General features: G+C 42.1%; 1 protein-coding gene across 3 annotated transcripts in view; it reads right to left on the bottom strand.

Moving 5' to 3' along the window:
- LOC311073385 (uncharacterized protein) overlaps window positions 1-14075 on the bottom strand; it is a 51938-nt gene that overhangs the window by 34856 nt on the left and 3007 nt on the right. For 2 of the 3 annotated variants that reach the window (XM_084099113.1, XM_084099111.1), the window contains exons 2-3: window positions 3652-3681; window positions 657-764 (exon numbers count right to left, since the gene is read on the bottom strand). In XM_084099113.1, coding sequence (XP_083955239.1) covers window positions 657-764; window positions 3652-3681 — 138 coding nt within the window. The remainder of the gene's footprint in view (window positions 1-656; window positions 765-3651; window positions 3682-14075) is intronic. The other variant, XM_084099112.1, reaches the window with a different exon arrangement.

Genomic DNA, 14075 nt, shown 5'->3' with positions numbered 1-14075 from the left:
TGTTGTGTAGTGTAGATCAGTGTTGTGTAGTGTAGATCAGTGTAGTGTTGTGTAGATCAGTGTTGTGTTGTGTAGATCAGTGTTGTGTAGTGTAGATCAGTGTTGTGTAGTGTAGATCAGTGTAGTGTTGTGTAGATCAGTGTTGTGTTGTGTAGATCAGTGTAGTGTAGTGTAGATCAGTGTTGTGTAGTGTAGATCAGTGTAGTGTAGATCAGTGTAGTGTAGTGTAGATCAGTGTAGTGTAGATCAGTGTTGTGTAGTGTAGATCAGTGTTGTGTAGTGTAGATCAGTGTTGTGTAGATCAGTGTAGTGTAGTGTAGATCAGTGTTGTGTAGTGTAGATCAGTGTAGTGTAGATCAGTGTAGTGTTGTGTAGATCAGTGTTGTGTTGTGTAGATCAGTGTTGTGTAGTGTAGATCAGTGTTGTGTAGTGTAGATCAGTGTTGTGTAGATCAGTGTAGTGTAGTGTAGATCAGTGTAGTGTAGATCAGTGTAGTGTAGTGTAGGTCAGTGTTGTGTAGTGTAGGTCAGTGTAGTGTAGTGTAGATCAGTGTAGTGTAGTGTAGATCAGTGTTGTGTTGTGTAGATCAGTGTTGTGTTGTGTAGATCAGTGTTGTGTAGTGTAGATCAGTGTTGTGTAGTGTAGATAAGGCTGACCCGAGGGTTGCAGACGTCCACTGTCGACGGGGCTCAGTCCTCCTGCACACGGCCGACCGCAGGCTGCTGGGACCCTCCGGCACCGCCACTGGGAGACACGCATGCCTTCTGCACACACACACACACACACACACACACACACACTCAGCATCACAGTCGATTCATGCAGCGTGTCCAAGCTGATGTTGCTCCTATCAGTCAGAAGTGGACGAGGACAGCCGCTGTCACCAAATGTGATGCACATGAGGGTCAATGACGTGGCGTGTCAAATCTGGTGTCCAAAGCATATTCATAATATAAAAATGTATACATTTTTAAATGCACTTCATTAAGTGACTCAACTTCCCCCTCTTTAATTACTCATGTGAGAATTCATTATAAATAATTAATCTTTAAGGAACTATTGAGCTCAAAAGTCCCAAAATGTCATTCCGGGTAACTGTCCCGGCTTAAAGGTGGTATCAGCGATTTCAGGCCCAAACATAAATTTATCTGGTTTTTGTGTGCAGCTGTCATAGGCAGCCGTGCACGAGCGCAAAACCTCACAACACCCTCCCCTGTCGGTGATTGGTTGGAACACTATTTATTTTGGTTTTGAGTGTTGGTGAAAACAACTGTTTTTGTGTGCAGATCTCAGAGCCTAGGCTGCCTACAGAGACGCGGTTTTTTGACGGCATGCTTATGGGGCGGGCAGCTAGCGGATCGTTAGGTAAGATTAGATGAATGTGAACATTTATGTTTGGGCCTGAAATCGCTGATACCACCTTTAAAATCTCAATACAAAAATACGACAAAAATGTAAAAAATATAAATAAAAGTATTTAAAATCTACTTGGGTATTGGTATAAAAGTATTGACGTTTTCAACGATACCTACAAATATAGTGATAATACTAAGCTTACTTACAAAGACTTTTGTCTCCAAAGTGTGATTTCTCTAATGTCAGTCCCGGATAACAGACATCAATGACCATTTTGGACCATAATGCATTTTGGTATGTCATGTGACATAATATTAGCCGTTTCTCAATACCAAGTACGCAAAGTTCGGACTTGAGTCGTTGGTAGTTCGGACTTGACAAGTTCGACTCAGGAGAACGAACTCCCGAGGACGGGAGGACACAAGTCTGATAATTCTGAAATGGAACAGCGGCGTACTTGATAACGTCACTCAGCTCGCTCTGGCTACTCCCGTCATCTCTTTATGTATATCTAGGCTACAAATAAAACAAAATATGTTATAAACCACCACTCTGCCTCTTTTCATTTTCATTTAAAAAAATCTTAAACATAATGGCCACACAAATGTGGTTCAGGCAACGCAATTGATTATCTTCACTGCATATTTATAACAACACGAAATATAAAGCACAACCCTGACTCTTGATGAATAAAGCACAACCCTGACTCTTGATGAATAAAAAAACATTATAATATTGATAATTAAAAATAACATTTAGCAAAAAGAGACAGGGTTGTGTCATTTTATTTTATTATATATGTACATGTGAAGAGAATGTAGGCAACATGTATGCTATAATAAAATATTTCATATGTTTTAAATATATAAAATAAAATGACATAACCTTTTTTTGTTAAATGTCAGTTTTAATGATCAATAATGGCCATTCTAAAAGTATAAGTAGCCTAAAAGGTATAAGAAGCTATACAATAATAAAGCAAACGATTCAGTCAAACAAAAGTCAGCTCTCTAGGCTACAACGTTAAAGTTAAATAGACTAAATAAAGCTATGAAACTTCACTTTGCCCTCAGCTTAACGTTTTGCCAGGGAACAAATTATAGATTAATGAGACATATAAATAAATAAATAAATAAATAAATCGCCCGTTAGATACACAAGACGATTTATATCTCATGTTAAACCACTAGACTAGAGACATCTGAGCCAGTGGCAAACGTCAGCAGCACTAGCCGAGGAAAGGCTGTTCTCGCCGGGGTACGAGCGTCCGATTGCCTGGTTCTCACAACTCCGAAAACGTCAGATCAAATTTTCAAATAGGCGCTATCTTTATAAATAAACCAAAGATTTGAGCTTTAAACAACTACATTCTCGCCTGAAATACTCTTACAACTACATTTCGTGACACAATTACAGCAGTATTTTTAAATTACGCAGGGTTTCTCCTCCGCTATTGACGCTTGCTGGTTGGTGTGAGATGCATTCTGGGATACCTGGCTGTCTCAAGTCCGCACAAGTCACCTCTCGATGCATCCTCGGTAAAAGGGGCGGATCAAGAACACATCCGGGGATTTGAACTGGACTTGGCTAGATGTGAACTTTGAATTGGAACAGTACTTGGGCAGCGGCTGATGACGTTTCACAAGTCCACAAGAACACAAGTACAGACAAGAACGCATATTGAGAAACGGCTATTGTATCAAAAAGAAGACCCTGAAGAAGCACCAGAACATGTGCAAAGGTCAGGAAGCGTCTCTTAAAATGTTGATATTCTGACCTTTTCGGTCACTGGTGCACTTTGTAGCAATATGTGTCCTTTTGTATAGCACTAATAAAACATTTATAATGTTTTTAAATAAAAAAAATAAAAAACTATCTATTTGATCTAAAAGATTACCTTAAGTGATGATAGCTAAGTTGTAGTTTTCCATAGGTGGTTAAGTTAGTGCCTGATTTTAAGAAAAAATATTTGTTTTGTCATTCCTGGATAACAGAAAACCTCTGTCAGCCAGGATGACATATGCACAACAATCTAGTTTTTAATTAACATTTGTAAACTTTTAGGCATAGTTATTATAGTTGTATTATTAACATTAACATTATTTAAATAATTATATGTTTTTTGCCATATTTTTGCTGTCATTCATCTTGATTTCATATGATTCAATGAGTCACATGGGTCATTATCATTGAATTGAATTTTGCAATGTTAATGGTCAAAGCATGAATAATGTAATCAAATGAATGAGTGATGTGCACTATAATGGACCTTATGTACAATAGTAGCAAACATACCTGACGATTCTTGTACTGCCATATTCTGATCTGAAACACACAAAAAGTATTTTTTCAGAAAATAAAAAACAGTAGTCAACATTTGAAGTGGATCAAAACCTTTCATCAAAGTTATACATACATTTTGAACAATACCCGTTCTTGTCTTAGGACAACTTTGATGATCTTTTTTGATCCACTTCAAATGCTGACTACCGTACATCTAAGCAGAGTACAACCATTTCTTAGCGTTAATGTCACCATGAAATCAAAACTGACAATCCTTTGAATCTCCCGTGATTCTGAACAGACAACTAAACAAAAATAACCTGTAATAAAATGCTGCAGTCTATTTAAAATGTTTAATTAATCTGAATAATATATTTTTTTAATCAGTTTGAATGATGATTCAATGACTCACTCATAAAGACTTCACTCGTTTCATTACTGGATGAATCAGAGTTTTTGAATGAATCTCTTAAATGAATAATTCAATGACATACAGTTTTTAACAGTCTTGTAATTGATACAACCTTTATTTGAAGCATTTTGATCGCTTCTGTGGACAGTGTTTATTTCCAAACTATAAACATTTATCCTGCTGTGATTTTGTCAAAGGTTTAATAGACACAGGAGAATCGTTGTCATTTAGGAATGAGATCGCAGGGGTGTTTGAATCGAGATCGCCATCTTTTAACGATTAATCATGCAGCTCCATGCACATCATTATTTTTTTTTAATTCAAACCTGTCACTCACATGAGATCCACCAATAGCAAACCACAACCATCCAATCAATTCCCCACAGACTAAAACAAGCCCCGCCCACATTTGTTCTCGTTCCAGAAGTGTTTCACTCGGATATACGACACAATAGAGAAGAAAAGACTATCGCAGCTTCTTTTCATGACGACTTTAATAGTGTGATTAGTGTGTTCACTTCACACTGAAAATCCCAACAAGACAACAGTGCACTTTAAATACACGGATAATGCATTTAATATTGGACACTTCAAGTGCTCAATTGTCTCAGTGCTCCTTCCGTATCAGAGGGAGAGGGGCTTCCAGACTCATTCTGGATAACAAAATAACATTATAAACCTCATACACTAGAGGTTGACTATAGAGCATTTTATAAGTGCATACCATGTCATTTCAGTTACTGATGAAGTGCTTGTCTGCATTGTGTCTGTATAAGCTGTCAGCATCTGTTGCCCTGACCCAGCTCATATTAGTGTACTTATTATTGTACTTATTAGTGTATCAATCTGCAAAGAAGCTGTCGAACATCAACTACAGTATGCAACAATAAGAGCAAGACTTTGAGCCTGTGCCACTGGCTTGAATAAACAATATTGCTTAAATCTTTAAAGGTTGCTGACTTCTCAAATGGCACACTCAGGCTTCACAAATAGTGGCGATATGCACTATGAATGTAAATCGTATTAGTCAACCAAGAGTTCAGGGTGTATGTGACAGTAAGTTAACCTTGTTTTCTGGAATACCACCCCGGTGGAACAAATACTGCAAACTAACCTGCTCTGGGGCGAGTTATGATCACAGACACTGAACCACTCTGTTGTCAGCAGTTCTTAGGTCTCAGAATCAAATCCACTGTGCAGTTTCTTCAAATCAAATCAAATCAAATCAAATCAAGTTTATTTATAGAGCACATTTAAAATCAACCTTGGTTGGCCAAAGTGCTGTACAGTAAAATAAGAAAAACAAACAAACAGGACAAAAAACATACAAATTATGGTACATTAAACGCTTTAGAGAAAAAATGTGTTTTCAGCAAAGATTTGAATTCAGCTATTGTGGAGGCTGATTTAACATGCAGTGGTAGGGTGTTCCACAGCTTAGGGCCGACTACTGCAAATGCCCGGTCACCTCTTCGTTTTAAACGGGATCGTGGAACAGCCAGGAGATGATGATCTCTTGATCTGAGTGATCTGGATGGATCATGAATGATAATTAAATCGGAAAGGTATTTGGGGGCCTGGTTGTTAAGAGATTTGTAAACAAATAATAAAATTTTAAAATCAATTTTGAATCGAACCGGTAACCAATGCAGAGAACGTAGAATTGGGGTGATGTGATCTCGTTTTCGGCTGCCAGTGAGCAGACGGGCAGCCGCGTTTTGGACCATCTGAAGACGAGAGATGGAAGTGAGAGGTAACCCAACATATAGTGAGTTGCAATAGTCAAGTCGTGTTGAAATAAAAGCGTGAATGATTGTTTCAAAGCTATTCCTGTTTAAAAATGGCTTGACTTTGGCTAACCGTCGTAAATGATAAAAGCTGGCTCTAACTGTGGCATTAATTTGCTTGGTCAGTTTAAGACTACTGTCAAGGTAAAAACCTAAGTTTTTAACTTCAGAAGTGAGGTGTGGCGTGAGGGTACCAAGATCAGTGCAGTGTCGGTCAAAGAGCTCATTTGGACCAAATTGGATGATTTGGGTTTTGTCATCATTTAGCAGCATGAAGTTATTAGTGAGCCATAGCTTGAGTTCGTGGAGACAGTCTTGTAGTCTCTTATATGTAGTGTTATGTTCATTAGGTTTTATAGGTATGTAGAGTTGGGTATCGTCCGCATAACAATGGTAAGACACACCAAATCTACTCATAATTGATCCCAGAGGAAGCATGTACAATGAAAAAAGTAGGGGTGCCAGAATCGATCCCTGAGGTACCCCACAATTGATGTGAGTCGCAGAAGATAGATGAGTGCCTAATCTAACAGAAAAACTTCTGTTAGATAGGAAAGACTGGAACCATTTGAGTACCATACCTGAGATACCGATCGAATGTTCTAGCCGAGATAGGAGAATCTGGTGATCTACAAAGTCAAAAGCTGAACTCAAGTCTAGTAACACTAAAGCCATGGTATCGCCAGCGTCTGTCGTTATTAAGATGTCATTAAGGACTTTTAAGAGAGTGGACTCAGTGCGGTGAAGGGGTTTAAAACCAGATTGAAAAATATCCGAAATAGAATTAATGTACAGATAGTGTTGCAGCTGTATAAAGACCGTTTTTTCTAGAAATTTTGATAGGAAAGACAGGTTGGAAATGGGTCTGTAATTCGCATATACAGCGGAGTCGAGTGATGGTTTCTTGAGAATGGGAGTCACAGTGGTGAGTTTGAAACAAGCAGGGAAAACCCCAGTTGAAAGACTGTTGTTAATGATATGCAGAACGTCTGAACCAACAGAGTCAAATACCTGTTTTATAAAACGAGAAGGTAAAATATCTTGAGGAGAGGAGGTGGATTTCAGTTTTAAAGTGATTTCCCTGCATGTCTGAAGGGAGATCAGTTCAAAGTGGCTCCATTGTGAGTTGGAGAAAGTAGGGTCAGGTACATGCTCTCTTGAGGTAAAAACTAGTGCTCGGGTAGTGTTAATTTTATCAGAGAAGAAATTAAGGAAGTTTTCGCACTCGGTGGGAGAGATCATAGGAAAAGACTTAACAGAAGAGTTTAAAACAGAATCGATAGTAGAAAAGAGCGTTTTGGAACAATGCACATTTTTCTCAATGATGTCAGATAAGAATTTATGCTTTGCTGCCTTGGCTGTTTTTTTGAAATTATTTAGTGAAACAGTCAGCATCTCAAAAGAAATTTGAAGCCTGTCTTTCTTCCATTTACGCTCAAGCCGACGACATTGTTGTCGCAATAGACAAATGTCCCTAGTTATCCATGACTGGGGCTTTTTTTGAGGGTGAATAAGCTTTCGAGGTGCAATGGAGTCTAAGATGCTGGAACATTTGTTATTAAAAGCTTGTAGCTGCTCATCGACATCCGGATGATAAGTAGGGGAGTCCAAAATGAGAGGATTGTCGGCCTCAGAGTACATTTCAGAGAACACAACATGAGAGAGTGGGGTTAAAGAGCGAGACCAACGAGCATGGGGTGGTACAGTTGTGGGTGGTAAAGGAAGAAATGTTGAGAAGAGCAGTGGTTTGTGGTCGGAAAGTGGAGTATCTCTAATTTCAATATCGGCCACAGACAGACCATATGACAGAATTAAATCTAATGTATGACCGTGACAGTGGGTGGGACCATTAACCCACTGAACAATGTTTAAAGAAGATAATAGGTTTAAAAAGTCCTTGGCTAAAGCATTAGCAGAACAACATACATGAACAGTTTCAACATACAGTTTCTTATCTCATATGCAAAAAATAAACAAAAACTTGACAAACAAGAGACTTGCTGACAGCAGGTTGAGACAAACTAACCTAGTCCAGAGACAATGGAAACAAGACGGCTATATACACACACACGGACTAATGACTAAACAACACACACCTCAAAATAATGAACCAAAAGGAACCACATGACAAGATGACAGGAGCAGGGAGTCACAAGACATCACAAACAGACATAACATCTCTGTCACTTCTCCACTGTGATTCAGTAAAACAAATTTACTCTAATTACAAAAATAACCCACTTTGTATGCATGGTAGCTTAAAGTCCCCCTGTGGTAAAAAATTACCACATTTTATACAGAATGTCTCTGTGGGTTTTTTTTATTTTTTTTATATACTTTAAGACAAACCATGTGCAAATTCATAAGTCGACATTATTTTCTCCTTGAAACTGCAGTGAACCAAAGACAGTCTCAAAAACATGGTTTGAAATCGCTGGTGTTAATGACGTCACAAACTACCTTGTAACCAATCAGATCAACGTGTGATCGTCAACCAGTGGATCTCTGAGCTGAGTGAGTGAGTGGAGGTGGGGTGCATTTGCATATTCATAGAACCACGCATACTAAATGAGGCAAGGGTGTCGAGTTACATTCAAGATATTTTAAGGCATAAATAATTTTAAGGAAAAAAAATTTTAAATATGTAATTTTGGTGATCAAAGATGAGTTATAAGGGATAAAAATATTGACTACAGGGGATTTTAACAACATGAAAGTCAAACTCAGCTGCAATCAATTGCAAATCAAATCAAACCTTCTGTAAAGAGAACTATATTTGAGTTGCTATGTAGAGCATTCCTAACCAGTCACTTAAAGAGTTTCCATGAGAGTTCAGTGCCAGGAATGACAACTATAACCAACAAGACCAACTCTGAGAGAACAGCCGAGCCCTCACCACAACTATAACCACAAAGACGAACTCTCAGAGAACAGCCGAGCCCTCACCACAACTATAACCAACAAGACCAACTCTGAGAGAACAGCCGAGCCCTCGCCACAACTATAACCACAAAGACCAACTCTCAGAGAACAGCCGAGCCCTCACCACAACTATAACCAACAAGACCAACTCTGAGAGAACAGCCAAGCCCTCACCACAACTATAACCAACAAGACCAACTCTGAGAGAACAGCCGAGCCCTCACCACAACTATAACCACAAAGACCAACTCTCAGAGAACAGCCGAGCCCTCACCACAACTATAACCAACAAGACCAACTCTGAGAGAACAGCCGAGCCCTCACCACAACTATAACCAACAAGACCAACTCTGAGAGAACAGCCGAGCCCTCACCACAACTATAACCACAAAGACCAACTCTCAGAGAACAGCCGAGCCCTCACCACAACTATAACCAACAAGACCAACTCTGAGAGAACAGCAGAACCCTCACCACAACTATAACCACAAAGACCAACTCTGAGAGAACAGCCGAGCCCTCACCACAACTATAACCAACAAGACCAACTCTGAGAGAACAGCCGAGCCCTCACCACAACTATAACCATAGACCAACTCTGAGAGAACAGCCGAGTCCTCACCACAACTATAAACATAGACCAACTCTGAGAGAACAGCCGAGTCCTCACCACAACTATAACCAACAAGACCAACTCTGAGAGAACAGCCGAGCCCTCACCACAACTATAACCATAAAGACCAACTCTGAGAGAACAGCACAACTATAACCAACAAGACCAACTCTGAGAGAACAGCCGAACCCTCACCACAACTATAACCACAAAGACCAACTCTGAGAGAACAGCCGAGCCCTCACCACAACTATAACCAACAAGACCAACTCTGAGAGAACAGCCGAGCCCTCACCACAACTATAACCAACAAGACCAACTCTGAGAGAACAGCACAACTATAACCAACAAGACCAACTCTGAGAGAACAGCCGAACCCTCACCACAACTATAACCAACAAGACCAACTCTGAGAGAACAGCCGAGCCCTCACCACAACTATAACCAACAAGACCAACTCTGAGAGAACAGCCGAGCCCTCACCACAACTATAACCATAGACCAACTCTGAGAGAACAGCCGAGTCCTCACCACAACTATAACCAACAAGACCAACTCTGAGAGAACAGCCGAGCCCTCACCACAACTATAACCATAAAGACCAACTCTGAGAGAACAGCAGAACCCTCACCACAACTATAACCAACAAGACCAACTCTGAGAGAACAGCCGAGCCCTCACCACAACTATAACCAACAAGACCAACTCTGAGAGAACAGCCGAGCCCTCACCACAACTATAACCATAGACCAACTCTGAGAGAACAGCCGAGCCCTCACCACAACTATAACCAACAAGACCAACTCTGAGAGAACAGCCGAGTCCTCACCACAACTATAACCAACAAGACCAACTCTGAGAGGACAGCCGAGCCCTCACCACAACTATAACCAACAAGACCAACTCTGACAGAACAGCCGAGCCCTCACCACAACTATAACCACAAAGACCAACTCTGAGAGAACAACAGAACCCTCACCACAACTATAACCACCAAGACCAACTCTGAGAGAACAGCCGAGCCCTCACCACAACTATAACCACCAAGACCAACTCTGAGAGAACAGCCGAGCCCTCACCACAACTATAACCAACAAGACCAACTCTGAGAGAACAGCCGAGCCCTCACCACAACTATAACCACCAAGACCAACTCTGAGAGAACAGCCGAGCCCTCACCACAACTATAACCACCAAGACCAACTCTGAGAGAACAGCCGAGCCCTCACCACAACTATAACCACCAAGACCAACTCTGAGAGAACAGCCGAGCCCTCACCACAACTATAACCACAAAGACCAACTCTCAGAGAACAGCCGAGCCCTCACCACAACTATAACCAACAAGACCAACTCTGAGAGAACAGCCGAGCCCTCACCACAACTATAACCATAGACCAACTCTGAGAGAACAGCCGAGTCCTCACCACAACTATAACCAACAAGACCAACTCTGAGAGAACAGCCGAGCCCTCACCACAACTATAACCATAAAGACCAACTCTGAGAGAACAGCACAACTATAACCAACAAGACCAACTCTGAGAGAACAGCCAAACCCTCACCACAACTATAACCACAAAGACCAACTCTGAGAGAACAGCCGAGCCCTCACCACAACTATAACCAACAAGACCAACTCTGAGAGAACAGCACAACTATAACCAACAAGACCAACTCTGAGAGAACAGCCGAACCCTCACCACAACTATAACCAACAAGACCAACTCTGAGAGAACAGCCGAGCCCTCACCACAACTATAACCAACAAGACCAACTCTGAGAGAAGAGCCGAGCCCTCACCACAACTATAACCATAGACCAACTCTGAGAGAACAGCCGAGTCCTCACCACAACTATAACCAACAAGACCAACTCTGAGAGAACAGCCGAGCCCTCACCACAACTATAACCAACAAGACCAACTCTGACAGAACAGCCGAGCCCTCACCACAACTATAACCACAAAGACCAACTCTGAGAGAACAGCAGAACCCTCACCACAACTATAACCACAAAGACCAACTCTGAGAGAACAGCCGAGCCCTCACCACAACTATAACCACCAAGACCAACTCTGAGAGAACAGCCGAGCCCGCACCACAACTATAACCATAAAGACCAACTCTGAGAGAACAGCACAACTATAACCAACAAGACCAACTCTGAGAGAACAGCCGAACCCTCACCACAACTATAACCACAAAGACCAACTCTGAGAGAACAGCCGAGCCCTCACCACAACTATAACCAACAAGACCAACTCTGAGAGAACAGCCGAACCCTCACCACAACTATAACCAACAAGACCAACTCTGAGAGAACAGCCGAGCCCTCACCACAACTATAACCAACAAGACCAACTCTGAGAGAACAGCCGAGCCCTCACTACAACTATAACCATAGACCAACTCTGAGAACAGCCGAGTCCTCACCATACTATAACCAACAAGACCAACTCTGAGAGAACAGCCGAGCCCTCACCACAACTATAACCAACAAGACCAACTCTGAGAGAACAGCCGAGCCCTCACCACAACTATAACCACATAGACCAACTCTGAGAGAACAGCCGAGTCCTCACCACAACTATAACCAACAAGACCAACTCTGAGAGAACAGCCGAGCCCTCACCACAACTATAACCACAAAGACCAACTCTGAGAGAACAGCAGAACCCTCACCACAACTATAACCACAAAGACCAACTCTGAGAGAACAGCCGAGCCCTCACCACAACTATAACCACCAAGACCAACTCTGAGAGAACAGCCGAGTCCTCACCACAACTATAACCAACAAGACCAACTCTGAGAGAACAGCCGAGCCCTCACCACAACTATAACCATAAAGACCAACTTTGAGAGAACAGCACAACTATAACCAACAAGACCAACTCTGAGAGAACAGCCGAACCCTCACCACAACTATAACCAACAAGACCAACTCTGAGAGAACAGCCAAGCCCTCACCACAACTATAACCAACAAGACCAACTCTGAGAGAACAGCCGAGCCTTCACCACAACTATAACCACAAAGACCAACTCTGAGAGAACAGCCGAGTCCTCACCACAACTATAACCAACAAGACCAACTCTGAGAGAACAGCCGAGCCCTCACCACAACTATAACCATAAAGACCAACTCTGAGAGAACAGCACAACTATAACCACAAAGACCAACTCTGAGAGAACAGCCGAACCCTCACCACAACTATAACCACAAAGACCAACTCTGAAAGAACAGCCGAGCCCTCACCACAACTATAACCATAGACCAACTCTGAGAGAACAGCCGAGTCCTCACCACAACTATAACCAACAAGACCAACTCTGAGAGAACAGCCGAGCCCTCACCACAACTATAACCATAAAGACCAACTCTGAGAGAACAGCAGAACCCTCACCACAACTATAATCACAAAGACCAACTCTGACAGAACAGCCGAGCTCTCACCACAACTATAACCACAAAGACCAACTCTGAGAGAACAGCCGAGCCCTCACCACAACTATAACCATAAAGACCAACTCTGAGAGAACAGCCGAGTCCTCACCACAACTATAACCAACAAGACCAACTCTGAGAGAACAGCCGAGCCCTCACCACAACTATAACCATAAAGACCAACTCTGAGAGAACAGCCGAGCCCTCACCACAACTATAACCATAAAGACCAACTCTGACAGAACAGCCGAGCCCTCACCACAACTATAACCACAAAGACCAACTCTGAGAGAACAGCCGAGCCCTCACCACAACTATAACCATAAAGACCAACTCTGAGAGAACAGCCGAGTCCTCACCACAACTATAACCAACAAGACCAACTCTGAGAGAACAGCCGAGCCCTCACCACAACTATAACCATAAAGACCAACTCTGAGAGAACAGCCGAGCCCTCACCACAACTATAACCATAAAGACCAACTCTGAGAGAACAGCCGAGCCCTCACCACAACTATAACCATAAAGACCAACTCTCAGAGAACAGCCGAGCCCTCACCACAACTATAACCATAAAGACCAACTCTGAGAGAACAGCCGAGTCCTCACCACAACTATAACCAACAAGACCAACTCTGAGAGAACAGCCGAGCCCTCACCACAACTATAACCATAGACCAACTCTGAGAGAACAGCCGAGCCCTCACCACAACTATAACCATAAAGACCAACTCTGAGAGAACAGCCGAGCCCTCACCACAACTATAACCATAAAGACCAACTCTCAGAGAACAGCCGAGCCCTCACCACAACTATAACCATAAAGACCAACTCTGAGAGAACAGCCGAGTCCTCACCACAACTATAACCAACAAGACCAACTCTGAGAGAACAGCCGAGCCCTCACCACAACTATAACCATAGACCAACTCTGAGAGAACAGCCGAGCCCTCACCACAACTATAACCATAAAGACCAACTCTCAGAGAACAGCCGAGCCCTCACCACAACTATAACCACCAAGACCAACTCTGAGAGAACAGCCGAGCCCTCACCACAACTATAACCATAAAGACCAACTCTGAGAGAACAGCACAACTATAACCAACAAGACCAACTCTGAGAGAACAGCCGAGCCCTCACCACAACTATAACCATAAAGACCAACTCTGAGAGAACAGCACAACTATAACCAACAAGACCAACTCTGAGAGAACAGCCGAACCCTCATCTTTTCATGTCGGCTCCTGCCA

The sequence above is a fragment of the Abramis brama genome, assembly GCF_963993115.1.
Source record: "Abramis brama genome assembly, chromosome: 22".
Lineage (NCBI taxonomy): Eukaryota > Metazoa > Chordata > Actinopteri > Cypriniformes > Leuciscidae > Abramis > Abramis brama.
The sequence above is the reverse complement of the archived record's forward strand: the minus strand, read 5'-3'. Positions and strand labels throughout refer to the sequence as shown.